This window comes from Myripristis murdjan, chromosome 19, assembly GCF_902150065.1.
Source record: "Myripristis murdjan chromosome 19, fMyrMur1.1, whole genome shotgun sequence".
NCBI classification, from domain to species: domain Eukaryota; kingdom Metazoa; phylum Chordata; class Actinopteri; order Holocentriformes; family Holocentridae; genus Myripristis; species Myripristis murdjan.
In genome coordinates this window covers 12292801-12314108 of record NC_043998.1, presented here as the reverse complement: position 1 = coordinate 12314108, position 21308 = coordinate 12292801, and the positions used below count along the sequence as shown (strand labels likewise).

General features: G+C 45.2%; 2 protein-coding genes across 5 annotated transcripts in view; both read left to right on the top strand.

Annotated features, from left to right (window-relative positions):
* Nucleotides 1-9530, top strand: part of LOC115377796 (SH3 and multiple ankyrin repeat domains protein 1-like) — a 32284-nt gene extending 22754 nt beyond the window's left edge. The window contains exons 18-27 of the mRNA XM_030077820.1: nucleotides 496-631; nucleotides 806-886; nucleotides 1490-1498; nucleotides 1692-1718; nucleotides 1824-1880; nucleotides 2043-2164; nucleotides 2811-2937; nucleotides 3032-6281; nucleotides 7001-7897; nucleotides 8240-9530. Of these exons, the coding sequence (XP_029933680.1) occupies nucleotides 496-631; nucleotides 806-886; nucleotides 1490-1498; nucleotides 1692-1718; nucleotides 1824-1880; nucleotides 2043-2164; nucleotides 2811-2937; nucleotides 3032-6281; nucleotides 7001-7897; nucleotides 8240-8291 (4758 nt within the window). The 3' untranslated portion in view covers nucleotides 8292-9530. The remainder of the gene's footprint in view (nucleotides 1-495; nucleotides 632-805; nucleotides 887-1489; nucleotides 1499-1691; nucleotides 1719-1823; nucleotides 1881-2042; nucleotides 2165-2810; nucleotides 2938-3031; nucleotides 6282-7000; nucleotides 7898-8239) is intronic.
* A 3226-nt stretch (nucleotides 9531-12756) lies between these two features.
* LOC115377795 (protein kinase C and casein kinase substrate in neurons protein 2-like) lies at nucleotides 12757-20964 on the top strand. Of its 4 annotated transcripts, XM_030077817.1 has the most exons (11): nucleotides 12757-12925; nucleotides 13066-13255; nucleotides 14512-14582; nucleotides 15120-15276; nucleotides 15545-15780; nucleotides 16955-17107; nucleotides 17578-17753; nucleotides 17876-17996; nucleotides 18969-19036; nucleotides 19146-19225; nucleotides 20570-20964. In XM_030077817.1, exons 3-11 carry the CDS (start codon nucleotides 14526-14528, stop codon nucleotides 20680-20682), a joined length of 1161 nt encoding a protein of 386 aa, XP_029933677.1. In that variant the 5' UTR covers nucleotides 12757-12925; nucleotides 13066-13255; nucleotides 14512-14525; the 3' UTR covers nucleotides 20683-20964. The 4 variants fall into 4 exon arrangements, with proteins under 4 accessions (XP_029933677.1, XP_029933678.1, XP_029933676.1 ...); XM_030077818.1 differs by lacking the exon at nucleotides 13066-13255; XM_030077816.1 differs by lacking the exon at nucleotides 13066-13255 and having other exon boundaries at nucleotides 14462-14582.
* Nucleotides 20965-21308: the final 344 nt, after the last annotated feature.

Here is a 21308-nt window from a genome sequence, read left to right as displayed (position 1 = left end):
ATCATAGAGAAGGCAGAGATGCTTTTTTTCCAGTGACAGTCGCACTAATATAGCAGAATGCATGCAGCCACAAGACATGATATATATTTTGTTAAGTGGCGAGGCTTTCATTTTTTTCTCGTCTGGAAAAGCTCTCTTGCTCTTACGATCTTATCTCGGTTACTATAGCTAGTGCTCTGTCCACCTACACACACTGAATGCAACAAGTTCTCACACATTTTCTGCGGATTGTCAAAAGTCAGTCCTGGAAATATAGAAAACCACTAAGTGAAGTAGAAGTAGAGGAGGCAGGTAGAGGGAAAGTGGAAACAACACAAAATACATTCAGCACTTGATCACAAAATTGGATCCTGGAATGCACTGAACATCGCAGATTGATGAAATATAGCCATACAGAAGGACCCATGGGTGGATTTGATTTTGCCTTTAAATGAAATTCATGCACCTCATCTGCTCATTGTGTATTCATTCAATCTCCATCTGTGTGTCTGTCAGGTGAATGGCCAGAATGTGGTGAAGGTGGGCCACAGGCAGGTGGTCAATATGATCCGACAGGGCGGCAACAGCCTCATGGTTAAAGTCGTGATGGTTGCTCGAAACCCTGAGATGGAAGACACCGCCAAGAAGAAAGGTTAGAGTCCAACATGTGTGTTATTTCCATCTTATGTTTACGATGTGACGATAAAACTGATTGTATGTTTATATCACTGTAAAAGCGTGTTGTAATGTAGTCGTCACTGGCGACTGCATGTTTATACCAGAATACTAAACATTAAGTCTGCATTTGGCTGGCTTCCCCTGGCAGCCCCGCAGCAGACTAAAAGACTGACTCCTCCTGCCATTGCCCTGCGCTCCAAATCGATGACATCAGAGCTGGAGGACATGGGTAAGACAACAGTGGAGACTAAGAATAAGAAAGCACGGCAGAAGGAGGAGGAGGAGGGGTATTTCGTTTAAGATTGCATGAGAAGAGAATGCCATACATCAGAAAATGTATCAGATTAGTGTTTCATCTTAGATGTTTTTTGGGAAAAATGAAAGTACCCTCAGAAATTTAGAGCCTGTGAAAATGACTCAACTGAAACCAAGGTATGAAGTAATATTCGGCGGGTTGCGGCTCCTCTATGCGGGGTGGCCCACCCCACCGTTTGAGTGGTAGGGGAAACACTGCATTAAATATTAAGTGAGTTGATGCAGAGCCTTGAAAATTATCCAGCATGTGTGTAATTTCATTTTTTCATCATCATCGGCTTAATGAGGGAGGACTGAGTAGATTAATTTCCCCTTGCCAGTAAATTAGCAGTTCTTACCTATGAATAGCAAAGTTGAATATTGCTGCATACTATGGAGTACCTGTGTATCTCTAGTAAGTCTGTCTATTAAGTAAAGGGAGATCTTAGCAGTTTCCTTTTTAGTTTCTGTGACCTGTTAATAGCTTCAGTAACAAACTGTTTCTTTTTGTCTTCCGAACCAAACGTGCCGCCTAAAGTGGAGAAAGGTGGGAGAATCATGGATCTGTGTACCCTCATTATCATTTCCGTCCCCATCACCATCCCTCTCACCACATCAGCATCCTCATCATCACATGTGTCCGAGTATGTATCTTCATCCTTTCATCTGCTTTACATAGACGGCAATACAGTAGCTCTAGTCAGGCCTAATTTATGTTTCTCGAATTATGTATGCCACAGCTGCCTCTCCTTGGAAAAAGAAAGCAGGTGAATATGAATCTTTATCATTACCTCTATCAGCCCCCGAGCCTTAATTAAGAGTCAGCCTGTTTGATGCTTAAAGGATGTTTTTTTCTCTCCTCCCCCCCTCAGAATACGAGTCTTCTCAGGCTCCTGATAAGAAGAGGACAGTCTATCAGATGGCACTGAGTAAGAAGTCTCTCCCGCTTTTGTCATACTATACTAATATCATGTATTTAAACCTTTAGGGGGCAAGAGGCGGCTTTTTTCTGTCCTACCCACCAAATTTTGCTCATGCTATGCTCCTTCTTTCTTTTTTCGCCCCCTCTCCTTCCTCTGTCTCTGTCTTAGACAAACTGGATGAAATCCTGGCTGCTGCCCAACAGACAATAACATCGGACAACCAGGGCCAGAGAGGTCATGGGGGCAAAAGGGACCGGACCAAGAGCATTGCTTCCAATGCAGTCACTGAGGTACAGCTGGGAATTGGAGGGAAATGGATGCTGGATCGTTTGCCTGCATCTACTGTGTATTCTTACATAATTCAAGCTCCTGCTGGCTTTTCAGAATCAGCTTGTACAGCCTCTACGAATGTTAACAATGACAGCAATAATCATGAACAGCTGTGAACCTCTGCCCCCATTCTTGCAATGTCAGATTCACACAGAGAGCAGAGCTTTTCCACTGCCTCAGATTTCAGCGTGCGTTTAGCCGTGGAGCCGACGACCACTTGTAGAACCCCGCTATTTTGTTTCCATGAAGGAGCACAGTCTTCAGCTTTTTTCCACGCCGTTATGCATTCTGCTGCCCTCACTGTACTTTACAGAAAATGATTGACAATGGACCACCCACACCAAAGCATTTGTTTAAGTATGAGTCAGGTTGTGTCCATTTATATGCTCTGGTTCTTGATACACGAATACTTTTCTTTTAACTGATTGGATCTGCTGTATTGCAAGGCACATCAACTTTGTATCTCCTTAGCAGTCAACATTAATATATTTTTTATTGGTTTTGTCTGAGTAAACATTTCCTGTCATGTCTTTACTTCCTTCCGCCTTCTCAATTTCTCTTTTGCTTGTCTTCCTTTCTTTTCATTATGTGGTTCAACATCTGAAGCCAAACTATGAGCAGCAGCCGCCAGTGAGTATGATGCCACACGGACCAGGCTTTGGTTATAACCAGGCTCAGTTTCAACCAGGCCACGGCCCCCAGCATGCAGTCATGATGCGGCAAAAATCCATCGGTAAGGCCCATTGTTGTAGAAAGATATTGTGTGACTGTTCAACAACGTGTGTTTGATTGTTACACCTTATAACTGTCTCTATCTATGTATTCAGGTGTGACAGAGGAGGAGCGTCAATACCTCCATCCTCCTGCCATGAAGCTGGCTCGCAGCCTGTCAGTCCCGGGACCTGAGGAAATCCCACCACCACCAAACACGTCTGCCCCAGAGCCGCCTTTATCTGCAGGCCCCCACCCTGGGAGAGGGCCGGCTATGCCCATACCCCCTGTACCCCAACAACACTACCAGCTCCACTCCCAGCCAGGGCATGCTAACCAAGCAGCCTGGGACAGGGGAGGCCCTGGTGGGATGAACCAGCAGGTCATGGTCCCCACCCTAAGGAGACAATCTGAAGGACTTACAGCACTAGGCAGGGAGCCGGAGATGCCCAGGAAGGGTGGGGGCAAGATGGGGGGGTTAAGGAGAGGCTACAGCAGTGCTACGCCACCGACAAGTGCTACATCCAAATCCCAACAAGCTCCACAGCATCACCCGCACATGGCCACCCGGGAGCGGGGTGGAGGAGCTGGCAGGGGGGGAGTAGCCAGGAGGGGCGGCAGGGGAGCTTTAATGAAGCAGTCGAAAGTAGAAGATGGGCTTAGGCAGCACCGAGCGAAAGGGGGCGCAGCCAAGGAGAAAAGCTCGATCCCCATCCCCACCATCATCGTCAAAGCCCCGTCCACCAGCAGCAGCGGCCGCAGCAGCCAAGGCAGCAGCATGGAGGCCGAGCCCTCCCCGGAAATAGACGACTCTGCCTTGCCCACTGCAACAACGGACGGCCCCAACACCAACTTACCTTCACCCCTCACTCCCTCACCACCTCAGCCCCCCACATCCACCCCATTACCCCCATCATCCATCGCCCCCTCCATTTCCTCGCAGCAACACCTGGATAATCTGGACTACACTTTTGGCGGAGCCTTCGGAGGCGGGGCACGCAGAGAGAGGGAACGTTTCCGGGACATGAGGAGAAAGAGCGCTTCTTTCTTCCTCTCCTCTGAAGAGGACATCCAAGGGGAGGCAGGAGGTGGGGGAGGAGCAGGAGAGGGAGGAGGAGCACCAGCGGTAAGAATCCAGCCTTTACAGACCTCCCAAATGGATGTGCCCACCCCTCGCCTCCGGCCCTCCAAGTCCATTGATGAAGGCATGTTCTCTGGAGACAGTTATGTCAACTATGCCAGCAGCATGCCCCCAGCCTTTGGCTTGCCCGAGTATTCCTCCCCTATCCTTGGTCAGGACGGCCAGCCCAAGTCAGCTCCCTCCAACTACGGCCTGGGCAACCAACCAGCCACAACCTTCATCCATCCACTCACAGGGAAGGTTCTAGACCCCTCGTCTCCTCTGGGTCTGGCTTTAGCTGCAAGAGAGAGGGCCCTGAAGGACGACCGCAGGACACGCCGTGAAGAGAGGCACTTTGGTCGGCAGATGTCCACAGTGGGAGCTTTCCCCACCCCTGTACAGACCCCGACACCTTCCCTTTTCCCAACCCCTACGCAATCTGCCTACACCTCTCCGGTCTCCTTGCACCTCACCTCTCCCACGACCACAACCTCCCCTGCCTCTTTGAGCCGGCCACAGTCGCCAAGGATACTGCGGTTGGGAGGAGGAGCAGGTGGAGAGAGAATGGAGAGGGAGAGAGAGGGAGGACCCAGGGAGGGCCTCCGAGTTCGCTTCTCGGAGGACAGAACTACCCAGTATTCAACACAGTATTACCCACAGAGCCCTAGGGAGAGAGACAGAGAAAGGGAAGGGTATGAGAGCAGACCTCTTCCACCTTCACAGCCTCCACCCCCACCGACTCAGCCTGCTCCTCGTCGACCTTCCTTCCTGCAGATGGAGACTACTCCCAATACCAGCTACGTCCCCCAATACACCGTCCCCACAGCCCCAGCACAGACACATGAACCTGGTGGAGAGGCAATGGGATCAGAACCTGGAGGTCTAGGGCTTATGGTTCTCCCTCCACCAGCTCCCTCCATAGATGTAGACGATGAGTTTGTCTTTGCAGACCCCTTACCCCCTCCATTACAGTTTGCCAACGGTGAGAATGAAAGAGTTCAGCAGTTCGCTCAGCAGCATCAACACCAAAATCAACACTCTGCTGCTGCTGCTCCACCTCCGGCGCCACCACTTCCCTCTACCAAAAATCCTGGAGTCGCCACCTCAAACGCACCCCAGCCCTCACCGCAGGGCGGCGACTCTGCTGCCTCCAGCCTTACATCGTATGACAGTGAGGTGGCCAACCTTACACAATCCGCTCTCTCTCCCTCCCTCCCCTCCCCACAGATATTCCCACCTTCCTCCACCACTACCACTTCTGCATCTGCTCTGCCTGCTTCCTCGCTGCACAGACCCCAGCCGATGTCCCACTCTCACTCCTACTACGGCAGCCCCAACAACCCCTCAGCAGGCGGTCAGAGCGCAGCCCAGGACAGAGGGACGGCCTCCCTCACCACCACCATGACCTATGCCACCACAACCATGACTGCAACTGCTGCTGCCTCTGCCACAACAGCCTCCACAGCATCCTCTGACTACAGCATGACAACGGTCGGCCCCAAAGCCGGCTCCAGCGCCGGGGGAAAAGCTGCTGACCACCACCATCACTCCAGTATCACTTCCAAGAGTGGAGACTGGCAGGATGCGGTGGTGGATTCTGGGATTGAAGAGTTGGACAGTCACAGCAGTAGTGACCACCATCTAGAAATGCTGGGACTGAGAGGAGATAGGGGAGGCAGTGGAGGAGATGCAGGCGGAGGAGAGGGAGAGAAAGGAAGTGAACACCAGGAGTCCTACATAACCTACTCAGGTGGGCAAACATTCGAGGTGCACAACGCCAAACTGGCAAACCCTGTGTTTCCAAAGATGACTCATTACAAGGAGGTGGGAGGGAGGGGCCCGCCTATTGCACTGCGTAGACAGAGCAGCACCAACCCTGCCTCCTTGCAGCTGCAGAGACAAAACAACCAAGAAGAGCCCAGGAGAGATGGCGCTGCAGTGGAGGAGAGGAAACGGAAACCGGGCCGATCCAAATTGGAGGACGGCTTTGGCTCCACTCTGGCTGCCTGCTTAGAAAGGCCCATGGATGCCAGGTCTGTGGGCTGGGGGGAGGTGGGGGAGCATGAGCATGGCGGTGGCGGGATCCAGAGAAGTGGTATGTCTCTGGATGGCCGGAGGGCGCACTCGCCTCTATCCGGCGTGAAGGCCAGCATCATCAATGAACTGAGCTCCAAACTGCAACAGATGAGTAGTATCAAGAGCATGGACGAGTGGAGCCACACTCCCAAGTCACCTACCATGCATAGGTAATGCTGTTTTGGTCCATGGGTCTTTGATAATTGAAATGATTTTTCAGCCAAGCAACTTTACAGGTTTTACTGTAGTTTGTTATCAGTATTGAACAGTTGTCATTCACCCCCATGCCAGTTAGGAAACACAGGTGAGGAGTCTTTGTCTGTACAGCACAGGGGGAGGAAGGTAGCACAGCTCTAGAGGAGCCTTCTCCAAAACAGCTGAAGCCAATGAGTGCTGCCTTTCACACTTCCAAAGATGGCAAAAAAATGACAACACAATTACTCCATACAGCTTGTGCAGCATGATGCAATCTTGAGTTGACAAGATCTATATTTACACCATTATATAATGCAAATAACGATGGCCTTTGACAGCAAAACTCTTCACACTAATGTGCATTCAAGCCTTGTGCCTCCACATTTTGTTTGACTCGAACTTGAGAGTTTTCTCATAACATGCAAACTCGGGGCAAACTCTTCCGTGTTTCTGTGTTTATACTGCTAGACTACACATAGACTACACAATATGGAAGAGTGTAGTCTGTTACCAAGCTTGTAGATTTGTTCCCTTGCACCAAATGAAAGGTTAAAGTGGACGCTCAACTCACTGCACAAGGTCTGGATGCACATTAGTCTGACCTGGCTTGCTATCAAAGAGGGTGTGCAGATAATGACACATTTTTTTGTTAATTGTTCCTTCAAGGCTTACCAGCTACTTTTGTGTCTTTCAGGTATTCAGCAGATTTCACAGATGCGTTCCACAGTCCCCCCAGCGGCCGCTCCACCTCCCCCTTACCCACCTCGTCCCCGCAACACCGTCAGATCCTCACGCCCAACCTGACTGCCACGCCGTCCGTCTCTCCCACCCCACAGGTCCCGATCCAGCGCAACTGGACTCGCTCCCCCTCTCCACAGATGCCTTCATCCCCAGTCCACTCACACCCACCCCTTTCCCCGACCTACTCCCCGTACCCGACGTCCCCCAAGCACCGGTCCAAGTTCCGTAGACAGACATTTGACTTCCAGTGCAAACCCAACCAGGAGATGCGGTCTTCAGCCTGCCGGCGCCGTGCTCCCAGTCCCCTTATCTATAACACCGACCAGCCCAACCCTGCCCCTCCCAGACCCTCATCCCTCCCCATCCTCCCCAGTACACCCGTCTATAACAGCCCCTTTGACTTCCCTGGCCCCCTCACGCCTCCCTCTCCTGGTCACCCTCTAGGAGAAACCTACAACCCCTCCACCCCTCCGCTGTACTCCCCGTCTGGAGTTCCAACTCAAAACCCCCTCCTGGTCTCCCGCTCCCTCTCCCCCACCCAGTTCCTCTCTGGTGCCTCCTCTCCAATGCACTTGCCCCCCAGCCCGTCCTGCCTCAGTTACCCCCACCTCACCCCTCCTCCGCCGGCCAAGCCGTTCGCCATCAAGCCCCTGCCCTACTGGACCAAGTATGACGTGGCTGACTGGCTGGCCTACCTGAACCTGGGTGAGCACAGGGAGCGATTTATGGACAATGAAATTGACGGGTCGCACCTGCCCTCGCTCACCAAGGACGACTTCTTGGACCTGGGAGTCACACGTGTGGGCCACCGCATGAACATCGAGAGGGCGCTGAAGAAACTCACTGACAGGTGAGGGAGGAGACCGATTAACAGACTGAGGAACGTACAGAGGCACCGGGGTTGACTTGGGGGGGAGAGCAAAAAGGAAGGATTGGATAGTGAAGGAAACTCAAAGCGTCTCATTCCCTCCACATAAACTAGTTGGGTCCATTCCATTTCTTTGTTAGATACTTATTGCATTTCAGTTGATAAGCTATTTCATCTTCCCTCCATTCATCTCTCTTTCTCAGTTATTTTAGCCTTCCTTATTAAGCTATCTTTCTATCAACCAGTCACCCCATTTAGTTTACTCCTTTGTTATTTCTTTCCTGCTCATTCTTATTCCCTGATTTGCCCTCCCTCTCTTCCCAGGCGGGTCTGCTCTCCTTTGCATGTCACTTCTTCTCCCCGAGACACAGACTGAGCTGAGTGAGAGATGGGGTGATTCAAAGCTGAAAGAAAGGGACAGAAACAAATTGGCAAAGATGAACAATGACAGAAGATGTGCAAGAGAAGGACAACAGTGGATGGTTACATGGAACTCAGACTTAAGGGATGATTATGGGGGAAAAAAGGTGTTGCAAAGACGCAAGTTTGCCGTGTTTGAAGGACGCTGTGATGAAATTTATGGGATTACCATTGGTCAAAAAGGGTAAATGGTACAAATGAAACCACACTTTACAACTGCTGAAGGACAGGTGTTAAGTTAATACACAATTTTGTGTTGTAACAGACATAAACACACACACAGTCACACTCGTTCTCAAACACACTGACAGATGGATTCTCACGCCATCTGCTGCTTGGCAGGGCTGGGAAAACTTCAGTCTGAGTCCAGGACAGGAATGTCACTTCTTAAAGGGTGAACCCCGCGAAAATGTTACTGATTGTGGCAGTGCAAGAATCTCTGATAAAAAATAATAATAAGGGCAACATTCTTACTTCAGTTTTGTAGCTTTAAGCAAATCAGAGTATCAAGTGGCTGTGAGAACACAAGCCAAAGTCAGAATATCGTCCTAAAAACAGGGAGGAGAAATGGTTTTGTGTACACCATGATACAAGAAAGAGTAGTCTTTTTATACTGATATTATTTCTTTGCCATAATCCCCCCCGAATGATGCCCCAATATGCTTTGTATGTATGTACTTTGCGAGCACTAAATATACTATCCTCCATGTAAAAAGGGATTCACTATAAGTAGAACCATTTGTTTGTTTTGTACTGAGTGCTGATCGCAATCATTCATTTCAAATCGGTCAGGGTATTTATAATCGTTGAATTCAAGTTGTGCATAATGAGGAATATACAAAATATTCTAACATATTCTTGTGAAATGACCTGTTATGATTTTTTTGGTTAAGAGAAAGAGAAAGGGAATTAGGGTGTATTGGAAAGAAGCTGGAAGGAACAGAGAATGGGTTTGCATGTCATTTTACACTGCAAATCAAGCTTTTCTTAGACAATTTTGATGTTTACGGACACAGCACAGGTCAAGGGATGGATCCATCCTCTTTGATGCCATAATGTTGACCGCTCTCACACACAGGTGCAGTGATCAAAAAGGGCTTTTTACTGCTTCTCTGTCTGCCTGACTTCCTCAACCTTTAGCCTCTGTGAGTCTACCTGTCTGATTTTTTGTGTGTGTGTGTGTTTGTGAGTGTGCGTGTGTGTGTGTGTGTGTGTGTGTGTGTGTGTGTGTGTGTGTTTGTATGTGCGTGTGAGTGTATGTGTTTGTCAGCCTGCCTTGGTGGCCAAATGCTCCCCCCACCCCGCACTCCTCTCTTTCTAATGCCTTCTCCAAGACATATTTATAATGTTCAGAAAACAGTTTTTTCTCACCACTTGACAATCCTAATGTTGCCCCATTCCACACATCAACCCAAGACAAAAACTTGCACCCCCTTTTCAAAAGGTTTTGTGAAACCTTTATTTTCAGAGTGATAAATTTCAGTCAAATACTATATATGTTATATAGAGATGAGTATGAACGTCCTGGATTTTTTTAGCCATTCCCTGCAGTGAATTCAACTGTAAGGCGAAAACACATCATTTATAGATCTATATGTAATGATGATGATGAGAATAACATAAAAAAACATAGTATAATAAAGATAACACTATTAATTATTAAGTATGTAAACATTTTTAAGAATCTTTGTCTTCCAAATAGTGTGGACAAATCATTTGAAGCTATTTGTTTTATTTATGTTTCATTTTGTTTTTTCTGTAAATGCTTTCTATACTTCTCGCCATGTGGTGACCCCAGTGAAGCTGACACACCTTTATGCATATCCTCCCTATGTGAGTACAAAATTATTACTCTGTAATCTCATGCTGAGTTGCCTCAATGCTATTTTATAATGGATGATACTCTGAGACTGCAAATTGAAAGGAGTGAGCGGTAGTGTAGAAAGCATTACATACTATGATTTACAAAGAGTATTTTAGGACTAGTGAAATACATAATGAATATGACTCTATATACAGTATGAGAATAAGTATGCAGAGATAAAGAGGTATATAAAAGGTATATATATATATATATATATATATATATATATATATATATATATATATATATACATATATATATATATATGAAGTATGAAGTTTTGTTTTAAAAGAAATACAGTATATACTGATAAAAATATGATAGAGCTACAACTAAGGTGTTGAAATAAATGCTAAATAAACTCTAGCCCTGTCTTGATTCTTATTTCTCCATGGATCCCCTCTTCTGACAGATTCACATAATGATCCAATTTAAAGTGCTGTGTTTGAATTGAGTCATTTGGCAGCAGCTCCTCTTAGCCCGGCGGTGGTTGAGCACAACATTGTTTTCAGGTCCAGGATTATTTTCCCATCAGACTAGATGAGATAATACGACAAAAGAGCAGAGCTCACTGGGAGGGAGAAGATGAGATGGCTTCATTCAAAGCGAGCGGTCTCTGTGTTCATGCAACAAACTAAAATATGCCCTAAAGCATGAAAAACACTACAACAAGAGGATTGTGAGATGAAATACCTCCGTATCACAGGGGCCAGCTTCAGCCTCAACATGTGGAAATTTGAAAGGATAATACCAGTGTTGTTGTTGTTTTTTTTTCTTAGTTTGTGCCAATCATCTAGGGCTGCCCTCTGCTTTACATCATTCCTGCTGGGGTTTGCACATCGTTCTCTTCGATATGGTCAGAACAACTGGAGACCTCTGTGGGAGATCTGTCTTAAATGTGGATGGAAACAGTGAAACCAGTCCACAGCTCTTAAAGCTGGAAACTTAAGGTCTTTTCAAACAAAACATCCATTTTGAAGCTGTTAGTTCACCAGTCACATAGTATTTGTGCTGATGTCCATTTCTTAAAACTTATTTACTTCTGCTCCAGTTACTGCAGGCCTCTCATTTATTATCCATGTATTTTGGTGGCTGGTGCAGGTAGCATGGGAGCTGATGGCATGATGACTGGCAGGCGGGCAGGGAGAGAGACACAGGGACACGCCCACACCACCCACTGGGAGACAGGGAGCCACTGGGGAGGCAGGGAGACACGAGGAAAACACCAGAGCAGACAGGGATCATCACAAGAGCTGTGCTTGGGGTTAGGACACCAGAAACAGTTCTCTCATGATCTTCAGTAACAGCTACGAAATACGCTGCCATCCACCATTGTATTCACTTCTGAAACTTGCTCAAGCTAGATAATCCATCATTTCAAACATGAGGCCCTAATTTGTTTTGAAAGATTCTGTTTTGTTCTTATGTCACTGGGTGTTTTTGTACCTGTGTGCATGTTACTTTAGGTTCTGTTTTCTGTCAATCATCTGACACCCACAGGAAGAAGAAACCTCAGCCTGGTGATAGCTACTCAAAAACATGTTGCCTTGCAACTTCTGTTGTCATATCCATGTCCTCCTGTATGTGGTGTCTTTATTAGACAGGACAGCAGCTCCTTTCAAACTTAGTTTGGCATGGAAACGTTAAAAACATGTAAGTGAGGTGTAATGATTCATTGCATTGATGCAATGGTAATAAATTCTGTCTATTCAAATGCATCAGTTTGCTAAAAGATATTAGAGTGAATCCCTCTGAATCAGTGGGAAATGTTTTTAATCGCTTCACAACTGACAAGTGATGATTCGATTGATGATTCTTGAAAAAACACAGAAGACCTAATATGGTGATCTAATAGTAAATTATTAACTGGCAACTTTTTTGTCAATAATGTGTTTTATTTATTTATTTATTTATTTATTTATTTATTTATTGTCTTCATTCAAGTAATTCTGTTGGCTGAGTTCATCCTTAAATCAGCTGCTGAATTTTGAATTTAATTGAATCTCTGTTAAGCCAAAGATTCACACTCCTATAAATTACTTTACTATACTATTACTATAAACTATACTTACTATAAATGGACCACACATTTAACTCGTGCCGGTATTCTGCTTTTACTACTGGCTGATATCCAAAAATGAGCACAGACTAGAATAAGCCGACACACCCTGGCTGCACAGGCCACACACTGTGCTCTCTTTGACCTGGGCACTTTTCTAGGCCTCACCAGAGAGCGGCAGGTTACAAAGGAGCGCACGGCTAGTGCTGCGCTTCACGGGACACTCCCCCCTCAAACAGACACTAATAAGCTCACATGACTCTGTGCCACATTGACACGAGGCTGTGACAGGCAAACGGTCAAAATGAAGCTCACATTCTCTGCCCGGCTTGCTTAACGTGTCAACTCTATAGTTCATTAGCACCATATTGAGAGAGAGAGAGAGAGAGGGAGGGAGGGACGGGCACAGAGAGAGGAGAAGGAGGGAGATTCTTCCAGCTGTTTTTGTAATACACACTGTGGAGAGAGAGAGAGAGAGAGAGAGAGCGAGGGTGAGAGTCAAGAGGTGCAGAAGAAGCCAACAACCTGACAGTGAGGGAGGCAGTGCAGGAGATGGGGATAAAGTGAAGGAACTAGAAGGAAAAAGAAGAAGAAGAAGAGAAATGTTCACCCATGGAATGGATGTGAACTAGGACACCACAGCTGTCAGGGGAGGAGAACAAGAAAGGTAAGTTTTTCTCCCCCCTCCCCACCTCCATTTGTTTGCCTTAAGCCAATTAGCAGTGAAGTGATTACCATGCAAACATGCACTGATTTGTTTAATTTTTTCTGCTTGCATTGCCTCGGTGACTCACGCCCCACTCTGAGATCAGCAACGAGTGTGTGTAACTTTAAGTGCCAAGGGAAAATTGGGTCAGTGAGTGAGCAGAGAGAGAGGCATGTATTAGAGGAGAGAGAGGCACACAGGGAGAGGGGTAGACAGAGAGAGAGAAATCCTCAGCAGCCCTTGAACTAACAAGTGGTCACTTGAGTAATCAGGGGTGATTCAGAGAGAAATGTAAGTGCTGGTTTCTCCCAGGCATGACTTCCACCACTTCTGCTTGATTTTTGTATGTGGACGCACTTTTTTTTTCTTCTTTTGATTGCATTAAAACACTTGGGGTAATATGAATGCATGTTGAATTGCAGTGTGATAGCCGTTGGATCCTGTTTCAAACCTGACCTTTCCACCATGTCAGTGCAGTGGAATCAGACAGAGGGCGAAAACAGGAAGTAAAATACACAAAGTTCAGGTCTGCGAGATGTGTCTGACATCTTTCAATCTATAGAAAAGCACAGCCATAGTGAGAAACACTCAGTCTGGGTGATTATATAAGACTGCAACTTTTAGGAAGCTGAAGAATGGAAGACAGAACGAGACATACTGTACAGGAGAACAAACGCACAGGTCTTTTTGTGGAAGAGCCTGCCTCATGCTCAGTCTTGTGATGAGGTGTGGTTAGTCACTTTCATATTACTCAGCCAGCAATGTGTCAACATTTCACCCAGACAGAAATAGGCCCGAATGTGACTGCGTCCTTCATGTGTTTGTGCATGGATCTCCCTCCTTTTTTTGTGTGTGCTTATACCCAAGTATCAACTATTCTTTTTGGTTTAGACACTGTGGAAAAAAATGTCTGCTATCTGGACAGTTTATTCCATTTAAATCCTACACCCCCGCTTGTTTTTCAGATCAGAAATCCACCGCTGTTGAGCTTGTGTGGTCAAGATCTCTGTATCAAATGGCAGGAGGAGTGAGAGTGGGAGACAGTTGGATCCAATGGGTCTTGTATTAGTCAGAGCAAAGGGAAAGATGACCTTTCCCTGGTGTTTATTTTGGGACGGCAACAGGAAGAATGCCGGAGCGGCTGTTCTATTCCTGCTGTTAGATTCCAGCCCTGTGAATTCCAGCTTGAAACGGCACTCCTCTCACTCACTCACACATGGGCTCGGATGTATGTAAGCAATGTACAGTATAAATAACACCTCATCAGGATCTTCCAAGTTGTCATGGCACTGTGCTCAACAAGACACACTTGTGGGTTTCAGGTGCCAATTTTTTCCCTATCGGCCACGAAGGCTAGTTGTGTTTATGAGGAAGTCAGTTTGCTGGGGCTGCACATTACACAGACGTGGCGTAGAGGCCCAACCTGTTATATAAGTATCCATGTCACCTGCCAGCTAATAAAGAATGTTTTCTATGCTTGTCATGTATCTTAACCAGTCTAGGGACTGTCTCATACGGCAACAACTATTTCTCCCTCTCTGCGCCAGACAAGTCCCTGAAAATGGCGACTCCCCCCAGAGAACCCCCTGAGGACGCCAGGAAACAGAGCTTCTGGATGGTGAGGATTATGCTCATGAATTCTGGGAAAACAACTCCCAGAAATAGCCTGCATATCCAAAACTGAGCAACATTGTGTTCACAGACATGCAACTCATGCCTGTATGATTGTGTGTCACAGTTAGGGCTGGACAATATATCAGTACTTTATTGATATCATGATATGAGACTAGATATCGCCTGGGATTTTGGATATTGTAATATTCTTATACAGCGTATATGTGTCATATCCTAATTTTAAAGGCTTCATAACAGTTAAGGGATGAAGTTTTCACAAGTTATTAGACTGTTCTAGTTGTTCTGTTATTTACTTCTACCCATTTGGTCATCATATCCACATTGCTAACAACTGTTTATCAAAAATTCTGTGAAAAAAAAATTGTTAAAGCACCTACAGTTGCCCCTATAATGTCATCACAATATCAATATTGAGGTATTTGGTCGAAAATATTGCGATATTTGATTTTGTCTATATTTATAGTATCAGGATCAAGCATGTTAGCTGTCTACTTTGTGTCCTCTGTGTCTCTCCGCCCAGCCAGGGAACTATAAACGCACCGTGCACCGCACTGACCAGTCCTACCAGGCCTGCAATGACATTATGGCCTGCTTCCTGGAGAGGGCCAAGGTGGAGAAACAGTACGCCCAGCAGCTCAGCCAGTGGAGCAGCAAGTGGAAGTCCATCGTGGATTCCAGTGAGTATGGGAACAGCAAATGTTGAGCTCCAGAGAGCCGCTACGGCCTGAGAGCAAAACACATGACATGGATTCCAAGTGCCTTTTTGATCGTCTGAAGTCCCACTCTCATCAAGTTACAATTTGATTTCTATAAATGGGTGCATCTGCCCTTGTTTTAAATTTTCCCCTGGGCAGATGGAGGTAATTATGTCTGTATTGGTTCCATGACTCACCTCTGTGATACATCATCCAACCCCCCCATCTCTTTGTTCTCCCCCCTTCCCAGGGCCGCTCTATGGCTCCCTCATGAGGGCGTGGCAGTGCTTCTTCACCTCCACCGAGCGTCTGTCCGCCCTCCACTCCTCTATCTCCCAGTCCCTCATCTCAGAGGAGGGCGAGAGGGTGCGGGCCTGGCAGAAGGAGACCTTCCCAAAGAAAATGTTCTGTGGCTTTAGGGAGAGCTACGACAACGACACGAGCTTTTCACGTGTTCAGAAACCCTGGACCAAGAAGCTGAAGAAGGTTCAAATGCATCTTTTTTTATTACTCTATATGGTTGGCTTAATAAGGCTTCAAAACATTAGTCTGCTATTATTTTTTTTTAAATTATGAATGAAAAAACTGGGGAAAAAACTAACTAAAACTAGTGTTATTCACCCCCAAAAAAACTTTTGAGTAGACAAAATTAAAACTAAATTTAATGCAATAAAGAAACCAAAATATTTGTGTCAAACTAACTAACTGAAAAAAAAAGGCAAACTGAACTGTTTGCACTCTCAGCAGTTTCCATGATGAGAATATAGAGTGAATATTCCTATGGTGAATATATACAAATTAATTCATTAATTCAATAAATCATCACTATGTTTATGCACAATTAGTGCTGGGTGATATGGACAAAATTAAACATCACAATACTTTTGGCTGAACACCTCAATATTATTGTTAAGGTAGTGTGAAGACATTGTGATATTGTGAAGATATAGTATAGGGAGGTCGTTAAGCTTTACTGGCATTGCCAATACAGCTGAAACTGTAGCCTAAAGACAAAAAATCAATGAATTGTACTGCTACTGATAATACTAAGATTAAAACTAATACTTATACTTTCACCAATAATTCTGATGATACTGGTAGTAACAAGCACTTATCTAAAAGTTGAGTTTACACAATGTTTCACAAAACAGCTTAAAAAAAATTAAATCTGTTATTCCATTTTTTAATGCAACAATCCTGCATTAAGTTTTGTATATTCTGTACTATAACATTTGGCACAATTTTTGTCATATTTGCACTATAATATTTTACACACTATTTTTGCACACTTTACGATGTAAATGACTGTTCTTCACTTCTGGTTATGCAAACTGCTTTTCACTGGCTTTGTATATTCCTACTCTGATAATCTAATGTAACTGCGAGATTTAGAATAAATAAATAAATAAATAAATAAATAAATAAAAGGAGAACGAACTAAAAGAACAGATAGCTGATATAACATGAAATAAAAGAAATCATAAGGGAAAAATATGTTTTAGTATGTAGGATTAAAAACTGCCACAGAAAAACAGATTTATAAATGTTAATTTTAAGAAATGCTTTAAATGGTAAAGTAAAATGTTAAACCCCGTCCTGCAGAATAATTCTTAATACTGCACTAAAGTGGGAACGCTAAGTGTGGTTTCTGTGTGTGCAGCTGGACTCAGTCCGGCTTTCGTACCACAAGGCCTGTCAGAAGGAGCAGACCGTCATCGACAAAGAGAAACAAGCCAATGAAAGTGAGACGACTCCAGAGAAACAGCAGAAGCTGACGGCGGCCCGAGAGAAGGCCACAGAGGAGAAGGAGAAAGTGAGGAGAGACGCTCACACACTGCACCACTTCACCTCCAGTCAGTGTGTGCTGACTAGGGGATGACAACCGTCACACACTCAGCGTTTCCTCTGAGTTAGAAATATTGCATTGACAGAGAGTTTTGCTGGTCTGCTCCATGTGGTGATATTTGTTCAGCTGATGTGAGATTCTTCTAGGAAACCAGTCTCAAAAACACACACACACACACACACACACACACACACACACACACACACACTCCAGCCTTGAGCTTTTCATTTTCAGGCCCTTCCCTTGTATGGTGGTGTGTTATTGTTACCATGCACACTGTTTATGGAGACTTAAATCATGCGTGCTTTGCATGGGAACAGTGGAGAGAACCAGAAATTATTTTAGATCAGCGATAGAAGAGACACAGTGTGAGGTTGGTCCAGACGGAGGGCAGGGCAGGTTTTGATCATAAAACTGCTCTTCTGAGCTCCCTGCAGGTCAGGGAGCGCTATGAGAAAGTGCTGGAAGAAGTGACCTCCTGCACCCCTCGCTACATGGAGGAAATGGAGGCAATTTTTGACCAATCGCAGGAGGAGGAGAGGAAGAGGATCAGCTTTCTGAAGCAGGCCTTCCTTTCAATCCACAGACATCTTGACATCACCAACAACGAGAGGTCAGCTGCCATCTTTGTGTTTGTTTACATGTGTGTGGTGCGTATGAATGAATGGCTTAATATAGCACAAGTGTCACTGTATACTTAATGCATGTTGACCAGCATCGGTCTCCCTCTGGCAGTGTGAAGGCAGTGTACAGCGAGCTGCACCACACTCTCATGTCCATCAGTGAGCAGGACGACCTAAGATGGTGGAAGAACAACCGCGGCCCTGGCATGCCCACAGACTGGCCCAAAATTGAGGTACATGAAAAAGTTTCATTCCCAAATGTGATGTCTACCATTTGTGTAAAAAAAAAAAAAAAAACACAGACCTTGCACACACTAAAAACAAATTATGGTGAATTTAAAGGAATACTCCAACATTTTTGGCAAAAAAAAAAAAAAAAAAAACTTTTTCCAACTTTCCCAGACTGAGACAAGATGTTTGATACATACTTCATCATAACAGGAAATGCTACCCAGAGGGACCAAACCAAACATCTTGTATCAGTTTGGGTAAGTCAAAAAAGGTTATTTTGTCCGAAACATTGAGTATTGCTCTAAAGGGGTAGGCACAGAGGCATTGGCTGGACCTATCAGGATCAGAGGCTGAGCCCAAACTCTTGCAGGAGGTCCAGGGGCATCGTCTCCTGGGAGAAAAGTTTTGAAAAATTACCGTCTCTCCTCTCCAGGTCTGTCCCTCTTATCTCACCTCCCCTCTCCTCTCGCCTCTCTCCTCCTCTCCAGGTTTCTGGTTGTCTGATATTAACATTATTCCTGAGCTAAACCGGCAGTGGCACCACCTGCTAACCTGTCCCTGTCACACCTGTCTCAAACCTGGGTGGTCTGGCTCAGTGGGACCATCCGGATGCAGAGGCTCCCCAGAGAGCGCTGCTTTTCTGTGTTGGAGCAAAAACTTGTGCAAATTCATTGTTTTGCTGTCCGTGGCGTGTCCTGTCTCTACCTTTCGACTTTGCACATCACTCACTGGATGGGGGTGGGGCGATAGTGACATTGGGGGTGAGACCGGACCAGATGCAAAAAAATATTCTGGCCTTGAGCCCCAAATGGCCAGATCAGGCTCTTGCTGTCATTTTGGTTCCTCTATGGGTTAAGAAATTTTTTTTTTCAATCTTTTGGGGTAGCTCGGTGTACATGCCATGCATTTCTGTTACAGTTGCAACACCACTGATAAACATAAAGTCTAAACTTGTGCTGTGTCTCTAACATCAGGAATGGGTCCCACCAGTGAAAAAGCCAAAGAGAAAGAAAAAGGACCGGAAAGGGCAAGAAAGCCGACCGTAAGTCACCCTGTGTAGTGAATTCACTGTATGACAACTGATAAATAAAAAATCCACATTTACACAATATTTCTCTACTCCTTAAACCATCAACGTCTTCCCCGGGTAGTGTGATGATTGGAGGTGTGAAGGTGCGAGCTCTGTACGACTACGTGGGAGAGGAGGGCGATGAGCTGTCCTTTAAAGCAGGTGACAACATCAGAACGTGTGACATGACTTGATTATGTTTACAGAATATTATTGTGCTATTCTCAATGATAAAGCAGCACCTGGCATGATTTTTATGTAAAGATACATCCTGTTGTGGTGCAGCAGTGGAGACGAGCGTCAAATCAAAATGGACCACCTCACAGAGGAAACTAGACACACCGACGTAGGCTTTTTGCTTCTCCTGTTGTTTTGGCTTAATTTATTCTAAAACAATCACAGACCAGCTGCGTTGTTTTGTTTATTCTTACTGACATCGCATTACATGATTTTCGGCTGTTGACCTTCAAATGACCTCATTCTGATTTTTGAACCCACCAAAATGCAACATTTCCCACGGCAGCTTCTCAGGTCTACACCGACCATAGAAACTGAAGGAGTAGAACCAACGTGGGCCTTTGAGTCACAGCAAATCAAAGCACGCCTGTTTCCAGGTGGTTCACCTCGCCATGGCAACAGCTGTAACCAAGAAACTGATGTCATGGCGCTGGAAGAACAGTTTGTTTACAGCGGGAGAACTGATGCACAACTAACGGAAACATGCTCTGTTTTCACAAGAAAGTGAATACAGAATTGTGAAAAAACAACAAATGCAGCTAAGTAGGATTAACCACAGAAAACAGATGGGATTAACTTAGTTCACATCAGATTAGCTAATATTAATGTTATCCTGAGATAGACTATGAAGTAGCCTCCAATCATTTTTCAGTAACTTTTGCAGCACACATATGATTTTAATTAATTTCATGCGTCAAGTTCAATTTCCCCCTTCATTTTGCTTGCTTTTGCTTGTTTTGTCACGATGGATGTTTTAATTAAATTACTCGAACCAACTCAGACGCGGTGACATCAGTGGAACATTTACAGCTGTAGCCTCGATGAGGTGAAGCACCCAGAAATGCTCTGATCTGCCGTGAAACAGAGGCCCATGCCGGTTCTACCCGTTCTATTTCTATGACAGTGCATGTGCGGTTACTTCATGACGTTGCAGTTGGCGTACATAAACAAATTCAAACCAAAATACCAACAATTTAAGCCTTTTGCCCCTTAAAACTCTGTTTCCTTCCAAATTAAACAAACAAATTTTGTGACAGCTCAACAATCTGCACGAGGCACTGAGTCACTTTGCATGTTTGATATCGTCCAACCTGCCCAGTTTTCAAACCCAAGTCATCCCAGCATCTCGTTTCAACTGGAAATGTGTCACCGCACTCGGGCCACTTTGAAAGCATATTTCCTTTGTGGGTTTTAACGCCGCTTCATTTTCTTTGATCACGAAGCGAATGCCAGTTTTAATCCTGCTTTGCACCCGAAATCTGATCGCAGGTGAGGTGTTCCTGAAAGTGGAGGAGGAGGACGATCAGGGATGGTGCCGAGGGATACTGAGCGGCGGGAAGGAGGGCTTCTACCCGGCCAATTACGTTGAAGTTGTGGAGTGACATCACACCGTCCTAACATTTTGTCCTACATGTATTTCTCACAAGGTGTTCGGAGTTCAAATCTTCCAAAGAATAATAATAATAACAATAATAATAATAACATCAATTAATATGTCCTCTCACTGCCAAGATGTTGTCACACTGATTGTGAACAAGCATTTTTACTAAGTGCATTAAATTCTCACCAGTATGGTTTGAGGACTTCTGAAATATGGATTAACGTATATGTGCCATGTACTTTTTGTGCAGGGGCTATGTGTGTATGTACAATATGTGTGTGTGTGTGTGTGTGTGAGGAAGTATGGGTTCAAGATAAAATTAAACAGAAGAAGAGATATTTATTTGCTGCCATTCTGTCAATGTCATTAGGTCACTGTTGATCACAATACATGTATGTTTTCCTAAGCACGGGTTTACAATGATGTGTGCATAAAGTCCAAAAGGGTAATGTTTACTTGATAAGTATTAGGGAGAGGCAACTAAGAAGGCAAGTTCTGTTGACAGTGGGAATGGATTTTCAAAATAAAAGTATTACTAATAACCATGCTTGGCCTCTTGTCCTTCTTGTTGCTGCTGCTTTAGTAGTTTTAGTGGTTTTGTCGGTATGCAGCTAAATCAGCCTCGGA

Coding starts and splice junctions, on each gene's coding strand:
- LOC115377795 (XM_030077818.1), top strand. CDS start 14,526: ATGGCGACTCCCCCCAGAGAACCCCCTGAGGACGCCAGGAAACAGAGC. Junction 19,037..19,145: donor AAAGGGCAAGAAAGCCGACC/GTAAGTCACCCT, acceptor TTCCCCGGGTAG/TGTGATGATTGGAGGTGTGA. Junction 19,226..20,569: donor TGAGCTGTCCTTTAAAGCAG/GTGACAACATCA, acceptor ATCTGATCGCAG/GTGAGGTGTTCCTGAAAGTG.